The sequence below is a fragment of the Eublepharis macularius genome, chromosome 9, assembly GCF_028583425.1.
Source record: "Eublepharis macularius isolate TG4126 chromosome 9, MPM_Emac_v1.0, whole genome shotgun sequence".
Lineage (NCBI taxonomy): Eukaryota > Metazoa > Chordata > Lepidosauria > Squamata > Eublepharidae > Eublepharis > Eublepharis macularius.
This window is the reverse complement of record NC_072798.1, coordinates 11,845,857-11,862,486: the sequence shown is the minus strand read 5'-3', so window position 1 is coordinate 11,862,486 and position 16,630 is coordinate 11,845,857. Positions and strand designations below refer to the sequence as shown.

Here is a 16,630-nt window from a genome sequence, read left to right as displayed (position 1 = left end):
TTTCACACAGGGCACTCCCTAATGAGAATGGCTCTGGAGGTATGTTCGGGGGGCCGCAGTCAAGTGTGTACTGAAAACCCAAAATCACAGCAATAAAAGGAGTTTGCCTGCCATAGGGTACTCCAAACTGAAGCAATCCAGACTTTAAATGAGGATTAAATGCTCTTATTGGCCAAACCAGCCAGTAAAACGGAAGTACTAATAGCCGCTATCACATTACATTTACTTAGCATTTACCATCCCAAGAAATCCCAGTAGAGCTTTTGAAAGCAACTTGACCTGACATAAAAGAAAATCAAATCAGGTGCCATTTAAAAGCCATATTTTAAATGGTATTTTATTTTACTGAACGAACGTATATGAATGAGAACTCTGAATTTTCAGTCTTTAGCAAGTTTCTGTGGGCCCAGCGAATGATAGATCTAGGGATGCGGAATCTCACTGAAATGGTAAAAAGAGAGTCCTGATGTGGCCAAATGCAGCTCAAAGCCCCCTCCCATTTTAGGTACTCCAAGCTTTCTGCTGAGGCTATCGTATTTTGGTCACATCATAAGAAGACAAGACCCTCTGGAAAAGCCAATAATGCTAGGAAAAGTGGAGGGCAGTAGGAAAAGAGGAAGACCCAAAGCGAGATGGCTGGACTCAATAACAGAAGGCACATCCTCCAGTTGGCAAGACCCAAGCAAGTCTGTTAATGATAGTATCTTTGGGAGGTCTTTCATTCATAGGGTTGCCATAGGTTGGCGGCGACTTGATGGTACATGACACACATAACAAAGCTTTCTAAAGGAAGAGTGAGAGTATATAAATTGATTGATTTATTTAGAATCTCACTTGTGGAGAAATGAGTCCTGCAAGCACCTCCCTCCATCATGGGAATTTGGAACTAGAAGTCCAGGTCCCAAGCTGATGACCCTGTTGGAGAATTTCAGGTGGGTAGCCGTGTTGGTCTGCAGTCAAACAGCAAGATCTGTGTCCAATAGCACCGTAAAGGCCAACTAGATATCCAAGGTATGAGCTCTGGAAATCTAGCGGGTCTTTAAAGTGCTGTTGGACCCAGATCTTGCAAAAACTCATACTCTGGAAATCTAGTTGGTCTCTAAGGACATCAACAGGATTCTCTTTCATTGTCACCAATAGGTAAAGAATAATAAATATGCCTACCTAATAATTTGTACCCAGATATTCTGTTTTTTTGGCTTTTACAGGTTATGTGCAGACACCATCTCCCAATCACATGGATGTGAGGGAAACCTTGAAAATCTCACTTACTAGCAATTCAGATGCAGGCAGGCATCTTTCTGCCTTCTCTTTATACCTTGGGCCCAGTGAAGCCTTTACAAACCTTCCTGACAGAGGAATAGGCTTCCTCGGGAGGTGGTGGGCTCTCCTTCTTTGGAGGTTTTTAAGCAGAGGCTAGATGGCCATCTGACAGCAATGCTGATTCTGTGAACCTAAGCAGATCGTGAGAGGGAGGACAGGAAGGGTTACACCAATGCTTAGTTCTTGCAGCCCCTTCTTACATGCCCAGGGTAAGGCCGATCGCTACCTTGGGGTCAGGTAGCAATTTTCCCCAGGCCAGTTTGGCTAGGGATCCTGACACTGTTTTGCCATCTTCTGGCCATGGAGAAAGGGGTCACTGTGTGTGTGGATAGGAGGTAACTGTGAATTTCCTTCATTGTGCAGGGGGTTGGACTAGATGACCCTAGAGGTCCCTTCCATCCCTATCATTCTATTAATCTAATACACTTGCAGGCCAGCGACCACAATGCCATTTTCAGAAAAGGGGAGGAAATGTACTTTATGTGTGTATGTTGACATGGATTACAAAACAAAACACAGATGTCAGTGAAAACTGTCCAAAAACTGGTGAACGAAAGGAAACTAAGCTGAGCAGGAAACTAGACTTAAGAGAAATTCTCTTAATTCCTCTTTACCCATCTTCTCCTGAAGTCAAAAAAACTCCTGGAGCATGCTCCTGTGCGCTTCAAAATGCTTCCTTGTCACACTGGGAATGATGTCATTCCCAGGGTGATGTAGAAGTGTCCCAGAGTGCACGTGTGCATGAGGGAGGTATCCCCATGGTACCCCCCGCCTCCCTCTTTCAGTTCTGGGGGGCCTGGCAACGCTGCTTCCTATCTTCCTGCTAAAGCACCACCTTGGAGTGTATAGCCTAAAACAACTGCAAGAGTTGAAGTTACAAAAGGGTGCCTTGATTTCTCTTTAAGATGTTCTCTTTCGAAAAATCTTGCTCTTAAAAGAGAAAGAAGAGAATAAGAGGAATCAACGGCTGTATCTAAAAAAGGGAATTTCCAAAAAGGAAATCCCCTGCTTCATAACAACCCTACAAGAAACACACCTGCTTGTCAAGACCTGTCCTGGCTCAGCCTCAACATGGTAAAAAGGAGAAGGAGAGAAAGAATCCTCAAGGGAAGAGGAGCCCGCCATAGTCCTCACTTTGACCGAGGCTTCTGTGACCCTAGAAGTTCAAGGGGTAGGTCTTCTGCCTTCCTCCAACAGCAGGCTCTCATTCAAGATCCTGTGGAACAAGCCAATCAGGAATCTCTCAAGAGGACCCATCCACCTCCAGTGACCCCTCTCCCCCTAGATTGTCTCTGATGACCTCAAGAAGGTGGACGGCTGGAGCCACAGTTTGACTCGGGAGGAAGAGCGCACACCTGGTGGCTCAAGACCTCCCACATTCCAATCTCACTCAGGAGGAAAGCACAACTCTCTTGATCTTGGAAAGACCGAGGATCTAACCTGGGTTAAATGGAAGGATGGGGTTATCAGTGCCTTAAACAACTCCTCAGCTGAGTTCTAACATTTGCTGAGTCAACATCTCCTGCAAAATCCGCTTGAGCTTTAGCCAGGATATGACAGCTCCCTACTGTTAGAGGAAATTCCTAGTCTCCAGCTCACGGTCAGTTCCTGCTCAGCATGACCTGTGACCTTACTATCAGGCCTATCATGTACAGCATGGGACTTCTTGCTCCCTAGGTTTAAACTCATCCCCTGTGAATTCTCAACACAGTTCTTCACTCAAAACCTCTCAGATCCTTCCTGTCCTATCTGCTGGGAAATTATTAGTTAGGTTCCAGAAAGTTCCATGGGACCTGACTGTTGACACGCAAGTCCCAACTCCTCAGAGAAAAGTTCTTTATTATGTTGACTCAACACCTCGACCTATGAATTGGCTTCAGGCTAGAAAGTCACTCTGAAAGCTAGGTAGAAAGACCTGCCAACGTTTTGCCTACCTCTGAGCCTCTTAAGCGTATGCAGAATGCAAATTCAACATTTATTCTGCAAGGCTGTAATTATTTTTTTTAATGCTGACACCTGGGGCTGAAATGCCATTTCACCACACTTCGCTTCCCAGTAGGGACCAACATGGTTCACAACAATACTGAAAAGCAATGATTAAAACCAGGGATCATTTCGAGGGGGAATGCATAGGAACGCAGTTCGGCAGTTCCCCAAAGAGGTCACATGTCAGGTGACCCCGCTCACCTGACTCTCGGCCATTTTGGGCCCATTTTGGCCTGGATTGGGGCTGAAACGGCCCAGATCAGGCCTCTAACAGGTGATGGATCACTCTTCCACTCAGCAGCGGCCCAATCCTGACCATTTCAGGCCCTTTTTGCCCCCTTTTTCAGGCCCCTTTTCGCCCCCTTTTTGCCATTTTGGGCCCAATTTCAGTCTTGAATGGCCAGGACTGGGTCCAAAACAGGCAGGATAGGTGATGTCAGGGGGTGTGGCATATGCAAATCAGCTATGCTAATGACACACTTCCGGTGATGTCAAGGGGTGTGGCATATGCTAATGAGCTATGGTAATGAGCTATGGTAATGAGTTCCTCCAGCTCTTTTTCTATGAAATGACCCGATTAAAACAAAGCAGTTCATAGTAGACAACATAAAAACAAACAAAAAACCCTCCAGAACAGAATCTAAAGATTCATTTCAGCCATACTTATACTCCTAACCAATCTGGTCTCACTGTGCAATCCTAAACTGAGTTATGCACTTTTATGACTGTTCATTTCAATGGTTTTAGAACTGCATTGTGTATTATTAGGCTGCTTTTCCCTCGTAGTAAATCCCATTGAATAAAATGGGAGTTTTGGAAAGAGCTTCTTAGAGTTGCTCTCTGGCAGTGCAATCCGAAACAAGAGTCCACATAGAGCCAAGCTACAAGTGACGCTGTACACAGGTTGGACACTTGTCAGCTTCCCTCAAGTTTTGATGGGAAATGTAGGCATCCTGGTCTTGCAGCTGTAATGGAGAGCCAAGCTGTAAAACCAGGACGCCTACATCTCCCATCAAAACTTGAGGGAAGCTGACAAGTGTCCAACCCGTGTAAGGCATCACTTGTAGCTTGGCTCTGAATTCAATGGACTTAGAGGGGTATAACTTTGCTTAGGACTGCACAGTCGCTGTTCTAAATGACAAGATGGTGGCTGCCTTCTTGACATTTTTGGGAAGACTAAAGAAAAGCCACAGCTGTGAAAGCCCTAGATAGAGCAGTGACATGCCTAGAGGATGGAATACAGAGAAAGAGCTGTTGAAATAACCAAAGTTGCTGCATGATTTCGTATCAGGAAAGGCCGTCCTTTAAATATGCGAGTCCTAAGCATGAAGAGCTTTAAAGGTCAAAATTTGGAACTGAACCCAGGAACAACTAGACCACAAATGTAATGATTTCAGATGGGAGTGGTAGGTACAAAGCGGCTAGCTCCAGGCAGCACTACGACTACAGCCAGGGCTTTTTTTCAGCTGGAACATGGTGGAACAGAGTTCCGGAACCTCTTGAAAATGGTCACATGGCTGGTGGCCCCACCCCCTGATCTCCAGACAGAGGGGATCTTAGATTGCCCTCTGTGCCGCTGGTGCGAAGGGCAATCTAAACTCCCCTCTGTCTGGAGATCAGGGGGCGGGACCACCAGCCATGTGACCATTTTCTCCGAGGGCAACCCACTGAGTTCCACCACCTCTTTTTCCAGAAAAAAAGCCCTGACTATAACTACAACTACGACTACAACTACAACTTCAATCTAATCAAAAGCCGTACCATCAGCTACGAACTATTCCCTTACTATAAATGCAACCCTGACAGTTCCTAAGAATAATGATCATCTCAGATATTGGGATAAGCCTATTACAACAAAAAATAGATTACAATATGTCATACTTAATTCATGCGAACCACAAGAAAAATAAAAACAGCTGCTGTAACAGGCATCGTAATACCTCTTACACATGGAACTGGATGAAAATAAATGCCAAAAACCTACTGTTGGAAATAAAAGCATGCGTGAAAACTCTGGACAATTCACATCATATCTTTCAGCGTTAGCTACAAGATTGGTTCCTAAAACACCAAAGCAAAACAGACAGAATGCGTGTGCCAATGTAGAACGTTGTCATTCTCTATTCACCAAATAGCCAGGAATTTTCTAAAGATTTAATGGCAGTTCATACAGAAAGGGGAGGGGGGAGATAATACAGAAGAAGCTGTGCTTTTGGAGTTGCAAACACAGAACTGAGGGCTTTCTTGGCCCTGTCAGATGGAACATCAGATCCATGCGGCTCTTGGCTTTCAGACAGAAGGCCCTTTTCAGAAGAACATTTGCTAGGATGCGGGGAAACCTGTGTTAAACCTTGCTAAAACAGATGGCTGCTGTTTTAGCAAGATGCAGAACTACCAATGTTTTATCATAATTGCCATAAATTGCCATTGAAACAGATCCCGTATTTTGTCTGATGTTTGCTGAGCCACTGCAAACTGGACTGTACGCTGGTTTGATGGCACAAACTGAGATGTGGGGTAAACATGTGAGGAACCCCCTCCCCATCGATAGAGCAATGTCAGCCCTGTTTCAACAGAACAGGTGCACATGTGTGGCAAGAATTTCCTCCAGATTTCTGTGGTGTATGTTCATAAAACTTGATTCCGTTCTACAAGCACCCAGTGAAGAGGTTGGCAGTTCCGAGTCAGATAAACAAAGGAACTTGACATTTATGTGACTGGCCCAATCGCTCTAGGGGGCAATGTTTCCTTGGATTCAGGTCACATATCTCCTTGGAAAGAGGCGACCCTACAGTCAAAGTTAACAGAGCCACCCATCTATTAGCTTTTTCTATCATGTATTATGATTTTTATCCTCTTTTTCCTCCAAGAGGCTTACATGATTATCGTCCCCATCTCCCAATATCCTGTGTGGCAGGGTCAGTTGCAACAGACTAAGTGAATTTAATTTACCCAGTGAACTTCATGGGTTGGAAGATATTTGAAACCAGATGTCTCCAATCTCAGTCCTAGTCTGACACTCTAGCTAGTAGGGTAGAGTATATGTTAGGGAAGTGATCCCCAATATTAATTAATTAAATTTTATTTGATTTCTTGCCTGCCCTCCCCGCAAGTGGGCTCAGGTTGGGTTACTATACAGTAACACAATATATGAAAACAATAATACACCATAAAAGATAAAATACACAATTTCATAGCTCCAATACAAAAGTTAAAACCACAATCTAAAAATGAAGTATGAGATGGTTCAAACATAATCAGGGCTTTATTTCTGGGGAAAGAGGTGGTGGAACTCAGTGGTGGAACTCAGGACTGCACAATGACATCACTTTGGGTCAGCTGGAACAAGAGGTTTTTTTTTTAAAGTTTAAATTGCCCTCAACGAAAATGGTCACATGACCGGTGGCCCCGCCCTCTGATCTCCAGACAGCAGTGCAGAGGGCAATCTCAACTCCCCTCTGTCTGGAGATCAGGGGGTGGGGCCACTGGCCATGTGACCATTTTCAAGAGGTGCCGGAACTCTGTTCCACCGCGTTCCTGCTGAAAAAAAGCCCTGACCGTAATACATCCTACACACCAGTATCATGCAAGTAGGGCAGGGAGGTTGCCAGAATGTAAAACAAACAGACCAGAGGCAGCAGCAGAGAGGCCAACCAGGCACTTTGTCCATGTCTTAACCACCACTGTAAGCCTGGCACCCATACGACCACAGTACAATAACAATAACAACAGCAACAACACTGACGCGACAACATTTGATTTATATACTGCCCTTCAGGACAACCTAATGCCCACTCAAAACAGTTTACAAAGTATGTCATTGTTATCCTAACAACAAACACCCAGTGAGGTGGGTGGGGTTGAGAGAGCTCCGAGAAGCTGTGACTGACCCAAGGTCACCTGGAGGCTTCAAGTGGAGGAGTGGGGAATCAAACCCAGTTCTCCAGATTAGAATCCCGTGCTCTTAACCATTACACCAAACTGGCTTCCACTGACAGATTTCCTGATAGCCATTTGCTTTCCTGCCTAAGTCCCCCAAAGTCAGTCACGAATTTCCTCCACTGCACTGCATAGGAGGAGCTTCAGAAATGCAAATTCAGAAACCGCTGCCTCCATTCTGTGATGATGCTTGGCTTTCAGCCACTCATTGTTCTGCAATTGGCCCCAATCACCATGGCAGCCATTTTGTGGTGGTGCCCACTCTCTGTTCTCAAAATTCCCCAAATGCCCACAGGCTTTAAAAGAATGGGGACACCTGCTGGAGGTAAAACATATAACATCCTAATCCTGATCAGGCACCCATCATCACAGATCCATCCTGGGAATTTGGATATACAAACCCCACACAACATCCTTTTGTAAATGTGGGCCCCAATCCAGAGGCTATCTGCATGCCATATGCCTGCTTCTGAGGGAACCCCATTCTTGCTGGTTCTTCTGGGGTAGGCTCTTCATAGGTGTTTCTGGGCAAAGTGTACCAAAATTATTAACTTATTAATTCTGCAACACACTCACACACACAAAGACAATTTCTTTAAAACAGTGGTGCTGCAACTTTAAATTACAGAACCAGCTCAGTGTTTAATGAGAGACTTAGCACAGCAGGGTTTCTGTTAAATTAAGTTGTGCCTTCACATCGCAGTGGGAAAACAGGTGTATATTGGTTTAGAATTATGGAAATGTTGACTAATTCCAAGGCTTGTAATCAAACAGCAAGGCATCCGAGCAATACTTCCTTCCAAGAGGCTGCATTAATCATTCATGCCTAGTACTGTTTTCTTTCGTGTCCACTAAAAAGGCTGAAACTCCAAAGGAAGGGATAGTATGTCAATGTATGTGTGTCTCTGCTAAGGAGGAGAATTTATTGGCTGAGCCAAACATAAAAGCAGAGCTGCGGAATCCGACTTCATTTGAAATGGATAGTGCAACAGAAAGAGCATGGCGGCAAAACAAATTGGGCTAAAAGGCCTTTCTAGTCCTGATGTTCTGTCAGCTTCAGGCCCTTAACTGGAAGGATGAGAAGAAAACAGCCGAGGACACAGAGAGCCATTTCCAAGAACACACAGAAGGTCCTGCAGATGTGGGACAGAAGGTATCTTCTGATAAAGAACCCCACACATATTTCCCTCAAAGCCCGACTACCCACAGCAGTTGGGGACAGATGTCAGAAACATGTACGGCCTCTCTGCATTCTTCATGCAACTTTGCAGAGAGACACACAGAGAGAAAAGCACCTACTCTAGTTTGTAAACAGAGTAAGAACATGTGCTTGTATTGCTGGTAGCCCCAATTTACCCTGTGACCTGGCACTGAAGGGCTGACCCACTCCCAAGGCAAAACCCAATTAGATTCTTTCTGCAGACTTCAACAGAACAAGTTGAAGAGAGGATGCAACATGGAACTGGGCTGTTTGAACTATACTATGAGGCTCTAAGGCTCTTCAGCCCTTGGGTTAGAACCCTCTGGTGAGTTGCGGAGCCCCATCTGCTGGGTTATGAGCCATTTTTGCTGATGTCTGGAAGGACCTATTGTCCTAAATCAAGACATATAACCCACAGAGTGACAGGAAGCCATGTGATATGAGAGTCACATGACAAGAGGAGAAGCTAGAGAGGTATGATTTTAACAATGTCAAGTTCAGTACCATGGACAGCAGAATAAGAACATTAGGGAAAGGAAATGCAAGCCGAGGACCAGGTGGTCTACAGTAGTGACAAGATAAAAAGTAGCAAAATAATACACTTTTAAATCTTGCTCAGAATCTTGCCTCTGTTACAGAAATTGCTTGCTCTTACTTATATCATGGCATAAAGATGCATTTTGAGTCATACTACTGGCTCGGTTAGCCAAGGACCGTCTCCTATGACTGGCAGCTGTTTTCCAGGATCATTCCTTGCCAACCTCTGGAGCATTTTTCATTAACTAGAGATGGTCAGGATAGAACCTGGGGCCTTTTGTAGGCAAATCAGGCACACAGTCACCATGGTATGGTCTCATTGTCCACTTTGGACAATGAATGACAATGAAAAATAGTCCCACCACCTTTGCATGCTTCTTATTTCTTTGCATTCATTCATTAAAAATATTTCTAGCTCATTAAAAAAAATGAAAAGCTGTTTTAAAAGTAATCAAAATACAAATCACTATATAATCCAAGACCAAAAAACTATCAAAACCAGATGCTAGTGGTTAGACTGTGAATCAGCACTCTGCTGGGTTGACTCTGCCATGAGCTCTGCAGGTGGCCTTGGGTAAGTGGTTGGGATGTGAATCAGCACTCTGCTGGTTCAAATCCCACTCCTGCCATGAGCTCAACAGGTGGTCTTGAGTAAGCCTGCCTTGGGGACCCTGAACTGGGTAGAAAGATAGCACCAAAATATTTTAAGTAAAATAAATAAATAATATTACTCCATTTGGTTTCCACTAACTCATTACCATGTGCATTTTTAACTAACATTAATCTCCAGTAGGCAATTCTCCAGTGTTAACTGTATGACTACCAATGGAATGACTGCCCTCTGTTCTCATTCTTTTAAGAGACTAGTATGTTCCATTTGGTGTTAGAGACATATTTGATTTTCCATTGAAGCCTACCATTTTCGTGCCCTCTTCCAAGAAGATCCCAGGTGTGCTCTGTTTGGCCCCGTGTTATCTTTGTAAACTTGCTGTGAGCTCTACATAGAATGCTTATAACAGGCCTTAAAGTCCTGGCCGGAATTATCTCCCTCCCCTTCTTTTTGTTTAACATCTAGCCTGAGGAAGAGTTCTGGAGAAGTCAAAAGCTTGGGCGTCCACACTCCTTTTATGTTATTTTAAGTTGGTGCTAATAAAGAAGTATTCACATGGCACTGGTTTGACATGGCTTACCTTCAGTTTCTGTGATAAAATGAGTATCTATTTTAGAAACTGCTAATATCCTCGTTAATCTGGTGAGGCTTGAACACAAATGAATAAAATGCCTTATCTTTATCAGCCCATCAGCCCATCAAGGTCAGTATTGTCTACTCTGACTCGAAGTGGCTTTCAGGGGTCTCAGGTAGTGATATTTCACAACATCTGTTTCCTGGCCCTCTGGAAATCCTGAAAATCCCCTGGAAAATCGCACAAAACTCACAGCATGGCAGTGTCTTCATAGCGCAATTTCCCATCATGATCCTGTCCAATGGTGCGATGATGTCAGAAATCACACCATTAAATGGTTACGGGATCATGATGGGAAATCATGCTATGAAGACGCTGTTGTGCTGTGAGATTTGTGCGATTATCCGAAGGTTACAGGAGTGTGAAAATGGCCTATGTTTCATTTCCAGAGATTTTTCAAGGGCTCAAAGGAAGGCAGCCATGTCGGTCTGTAAGCACACCTTCACCCCACCCTGTGACCTGTCATGCTACTGTAGAAGGTGGGAATAGTGTTAATGTTATTGTCAATCAGATATGAAAGAATCCTTTATTGGAACCACCTTGTGATACCACCTCTGACTATATTATAACATCAATTATCCCCAGTGTTTGGAAGAGATGTTGTAAAGAAAAGATACCACAGAAGCTAGTCAGAGCTTCTTGTTAGTGGGAAGGAATAGGTTTGCCAGCTCTATGTTGGGAAATTCCTGGAGACTTGGGGGATGGAGCCTGGAGAAAGTGGAGTTTATGGAGGGGATGAACCTCAGAAAGGTCTAATGCCATACAGTCCACTCTCCAAAGCAGTCATTTTCTCCAGGGGAACTGATCTCTGTGGTCGGGAGAGCAGGATTTGGAAGGGTGTCCAAGGAAAGGAGCTCTGACTCTCAAAAGCTTACACTGGGAACATTTTGTTTGTCTCTATGGTGCTACTGGACTCAAATCCTGCTGTTCTACTGCAGACTAACACAGTTATCCATCTAAAACTGTCCTCTGTGCCCTGAAGATCAGTTGTAATTCCGGAAGATCTCCCGACACCACCTAGATGCTGGCGACCCTAGGAAAGAGCTAGGTAACAGGGGGAATCATTAGAGCCATCTCAAACCCTCCCAGGCCAGCCCAGCCATGAGACCAGGGCCGATTCCAGATGACTAACCTTAAGTCGCTTCATGCCGCCCTCTTCCGGATCGCAACGGGAAAAATGCGAAATATTACGTTTCCTCGCGCGAGTTTTGCGCGACGACGCGCAAAACTCGCACGAGGAAACGCGATATTTCGCATTTTCCCCGTCGCGATCCGGAAGAGGGCGGCATGAAGCGACTTAAGGTTAGTCATCTGGAATCGGCCCAGATGAAACTTCTGCAATGTATTATTATTATTATCTTAGTGACACACTAAGATAGATATGAGGCAAGACAATAGCACACCTTCTAGAATCTGCTCAGAGAAGATTGTTTTATGTTAAGAACAGACTTTCAGTACAATTCTGTACAAAGCCCCATTTAAGCCCATTGATTTCATTTTTAATCTCACATAGTCAAACCAAGCATTCTCTTCTCAAGGAGCCCTGGGATTTTGTCTTGGTTTTAAAAACAGTGAAATCCTTTGTCGTTTCCCATCTGGGAGCAAGTTCACAGGCGATAGTAAGAGCCATTATCAACCTTGCTAACAAGATCACTGGGCCATTCCGTTGCCAGAGTTAGTGTAAGTAGACCTATCAGGTCATTAACCTTCCCTGAAAAGACCAAAGCCATTCAGGGCATTAAGAGCTTATAACTAGCTCCTTCTGCAAACAGAGTCGCTGTTTTGGTGTTTTTTTTTCTCCTTCAAGCTACGAAATGATTACAGAGGGGGGAAAAATAAACGTAAATGTACTCACCCCAGGTAAAGTTTTAATATTGTGGAGGGCATTCTGTGCCTCAAGTGCTGCTTTTCTTGTATAAAATGTTACGAAACAACAACCTACAGAGAGAAATTGAAAAGCTTTCAGAAATTACGGGGAATGGTTTTCTCTACAATAGAAAAAGAAAAAAGGGGGCGGGGAGGAGAGACGACTGAGTAACGCTATTATATGATGACTGGAAAAAAAAAGTGAATTATAATGAGCCGACATGGGTAGCGCAAACAAGAGGGATGCTTTATTGTTTAAAATGAGGAGGAAATAAAAGAGATTAAAATCACCCACACGTATCGTATCCATGCCGCACACCTACAGCTCCTGCAAACTGTAACTGCTTGGAAATTAAGTTAACCAAAAGTTCAATTGGCAGCGCAATGTAAACAGCAGGGTATCTTTTTAGCAGGCAGCTGCAACTCAAAAGGTTTGGTAGGGCAGATTTGAACGGCAGAAATTATCACACAAACACACACCAAACCACTCCACTTGTGCATCAGGACAGGGAGGCCCACAAACGCCCTTTGCAACCTTGTCTAGAGAGACAAGCGCGAGTTCTAGGCTGCCATTTAATCTTTAGGAGTGACGCGACCTGCAGGATAAAACCCTTGCCTGGAAAATGCTGGGCAGGAATGAGAGGGGGGGGGGAGATAAAGAAATAAAGGGTCTAGTGAGCAGGGAATTTGTTTTTCCCCTCATACCATGTGAACACACCCTCACAAGACAGCTAATATTGTATAGCTCAGCTGCTGCGCTGCCCCTGCCACAGAGCTGACTATGTTGGTATAAGTGGCATATTTCTCCTATAATTATCCATGAAGCCTTCACCGTAACAATGGCTACCCGTGCTGTCTTTCTAATGCAAACAGCGAAAGCATGTTTTTGTAGCTGTAATACACAGAGAAGCGTTCTCCTCCTTACAAATGAGCCGAGCGCTCGCATTTCAATGCGTGCGCCGGCAGCAGCGTCCTCAAGTAGCCATCCAGAGGGAGGCCTTTCACTATCAAATGCAAGGCGACTCACCCTTAAATTTTCACAGTTGACAGGAGAGACCATTTGGCAATTATTTCAGCCCTTTAAGAATCATTATCGGCATCAGGAAAGGATCATTAAATCAGCCAAGTATTGCACTTTCTAGATGGAGGTTTGATTTTTCTCCTTCCATCTCACTTCTCTCCCTCTTGCTCACCAATACCAATCTTTTCAATTCAAGATAAAAGGTGAATTTCAACTAGAAGGTACACCTGATGTGACTCCCCGCCCTCCATTTTTTTCTGAGAGGAATATTTCTTCTGAATGATCAAGTAAATATTTAACCAGATCCTAGGAAATGATCTATTTCTGTGTTCATTTGTACATTTACCTCAGGTGTACAACTGCAAACATTTTATGCCATACTTATAACACTGGTAGTATACCAGTAAGTTGTAAAGGTTCTACATTTATTTGTACATTTACCTCATGGATATAAACTTTAAAAAAAAGATACTGGTAGCATGCCAAAAATGTGTAAGGGTCCGCAACTGAATCCCAAGTATACTTGTTTTAAAAAATCCTGAGTCTAGTAAAACTGGGTCAATGGACCCATCATCTGACTAGTATAAGTTAGAGATGGGCATGAACCATAAAAAACCCGAACCATGTGGTTTGTGGTTCGTCAAATTTCATGAATCATTAACTTACACGAACCTGCCCCTGGTTTGCGAACCGGCTTGTTTGGTTCTTGAAAATGTCAATTCCAGGTCAGAAAACCACCACTTCTGGGTCAGCAGAAGGTCACTTCCTGGCCAGCAGAAGTTCACTTCCGGGTCAGCAGAAGGTCTGTAGGAAGTCCATCCCCTGTTGCCTAGGAAACTGATTGATTGGCACCAGGCTGTCTGCAGTGATGAACCAAAAAATGAACCAAAGGAACCAGCTTAAAAGTTCATGGTGGTTCGTCAGAAATGGGATCTGACGAACCGTGGTTTGCGAACCACGAACTGGCCTGATTCGTGCTTAATTTTGGTTCATATTTTGGTTCGTGCCCATCTCTAGTATAAGTCTGTTATCTGCTGTAAAGGGCTGGATGCCAACTGCATTTTCAGCCCTCATCCATAGATTTTAGATACTTAATTTTCTAAAAACTTCTAAATATAAAGTGTGAGGCATGGCAAATGGATTTGAAAAAGTGTGTGTCACACAGGAATATCTGTCAAACAGCCAGGACTAGGCAGTGCTCTCTGGAGTCAACATTCTGTGGCAAATCTAGATTTATTATTCTTGTAAAACAGACCCCAAGTCTAGGCTTAGAAGAGGGGATGGAGTAGATGGCAAGTTAGGTGGGTGTTTATAAACATGACTAGTACTGGGAGAACACTCAACAGCGTATACCATTTGACTTTGCAAAATGATTAACAGCAACAATGACATAATGATAAAGTGCTCGCAAATTGCAACCGACTCATAACTTGTTCACCCTCATCCAGCCCATTACTGACTTCAAGCATCGGAACATCAACAGCATCCTTGTAATTAGATGGAAAAGAAAGCAAAGGCTGAGTAGCACCCACGTATCGGTAACACCACAGCTCAAACCTCCAGATGGTCTCTCCCAGTGGCTTGATATAGATATTCAATAGTGTGGGGGATAAAACTGAGCCCCGCAGGACTTCATAGGCCAGTGGTTTAAGAATGTATGCAGGCCTGGATCAGGGCCAAGAAGTGTGGTCCTGACACCACTCCCACCTTCTGACTGGGATATAGGGGCTCAGGGATATCCATTCCTACTTGTATCCGACGAAGGGAGCTCTGACTCTTGAAAGCTCCTACCCTGGAAATCCTGTCAGTCTTTAAGTTGCTACTGGACTCAAATCTTGCTCTTCTACTGCAGACCAACACAGCTACCCACTTGAAACTAGCATCAGAGTATACTACACCCTGACCTGGATAGCCCAGGCAGGACAGATCCCGTCAGATCTCAGAAACTAAGCAGGATCAGCCTTGGTTAATAATTAGATAGGAGGCCTCCAATGAAGACCAAGTTTGCAGGAGCAGGCAATAGCTAACCACTTCTGTTAGTCTCTTGCCTTGAAAACCCCACCAGGGACCACCATAAGTCAGCTATGACTTGAGGGCAGGGTTTAATTCATGTATACTACACACACACACACACACACACACACACACAGAAATTCCTTAAATATTCATGGATTTCCAATGGCTGACATTGCAGATGATTAGCAGCATTTCATGACAGAATTTCTACAAAGAACCTTTCAGTGATGACGCCTGATTTGCAGGGGATCTTGGGCAAGATAGCAAGTGGACGTTGACAGAAAGCTGGAACATCAGGGCTAGGAGTTGGAAATGAGTCCATACTGAACTGGGGGCCCTGGGCAAGTGCCTAAATACTGAATTCCGTTGACACCCCTAGTGATATTTAGCTCTGCAGCACACCCTTCTTTCCACCATTTCCAGTTGATTTACACAAATATGTTTTTTACTGGCAGTCTACCTGGCATGTACGAATGAACGATCTCAGGTAACACCACTTTTGTGGGCCAAACAACAAGTGATAGCAGCCATGGGTCCATCCTGCGGCCCTGATGCCATTTTAGAAGGATTTGTAGTTCTTTTAAAATTGCTGCCAGGCTGCAATCCAGAGCATATGCAGAGCGCCGCAGCCACATGAGGTCTTATTCCCCCCGGTGCCTTTTCAGATGCCAAAATAGCCCCCCCATTGCTCCTCCAGGAGAAATAAATAAACTCTCACATTCCCCTGCACCCCACAAAAGTCTCTAGAAAACCAAATTTTAATATGGTTGTTGTGGGTTTTCCGGGCTGTATTGCCGTGGTCTTGGCCAAGACCACGGCAATACAGCCCGGAAAACCCACAACAACCATCGTTCTCCGGCCGTGAAAGCCTTCGACAATACATCAAATTTTAATACCCCATAGTTTCTAAATGAACTATAAATTCATTTAGGATTCCTTCCTGCCTAGGTTTTTTTTTTTAAACGTGCCTTTGGATTCACAGAAAAGGTAGAATTTTTTTTTTGCCATATTGTACATTGCCCAGTAGTTGACTGACACTACAGAGGTTCAACTGATTTACTTCTTACTAGATTTTTTAAAATCCCACCCATTCAGCAAAGGATTGCAGGGCAGTGACTACGTAGCTGTCCCAAGGGCATATGTTTGCATCTCTAGTATCATACTTACACTGACCCTAAAACAGGCAAGTAAACCACGCTTCTTGGATAATAACTTTTTATTGAAAAATGTCCACATAATTATAAAACATACAGTTGAAAGAGAAAACGAAAGAAAAATAACTAAATAGAAGTCTACAAATCAGAAAAAGGAACAGGAAAAAAAAGAATAAAAGGGAAAGAAAGAGAAGGAAAAACTAATTAGTAGGAATATATACCAATGTTCCATTTGAAGCCATCAAAAGCTGATACTTATTCTAAACTAAATTTAACACTTAACTCTCTTTTCTTCCTTATCTTCAAAAGCGCATATCATTAATTCTTCTCGTTCTGTTTCAAG

At 43.9% G+C, this 16,630-nt stretch overlaps 1 protein-coding gene across 3 annotated transcripts in view; it reads right to left on the bottom strand.

Annotated features, from left to right (window-relative positions):
- CELF2 (CUGBP Elav-like family member 2) overlaps positions 1–16,630 on the bottom strand; it is a 705,040-nt gene that overhangs the window by 162,127 nt on the left and 526,283 nt on the right. For all 3 annotated transcript variants that reach the window (XM_054987889.1, XM_054987890.1, XM_054987891.1), the window contains exon 4: positions 12,086–12,168. In XM_054987889.1, coding sequence (XP_054843864.1) covers positions 12,086–12,168 — 83 coding nt within the window. The remainder of the gene's footprint in view (positions 1–12,085; positions 12,169–16,630) is intronic.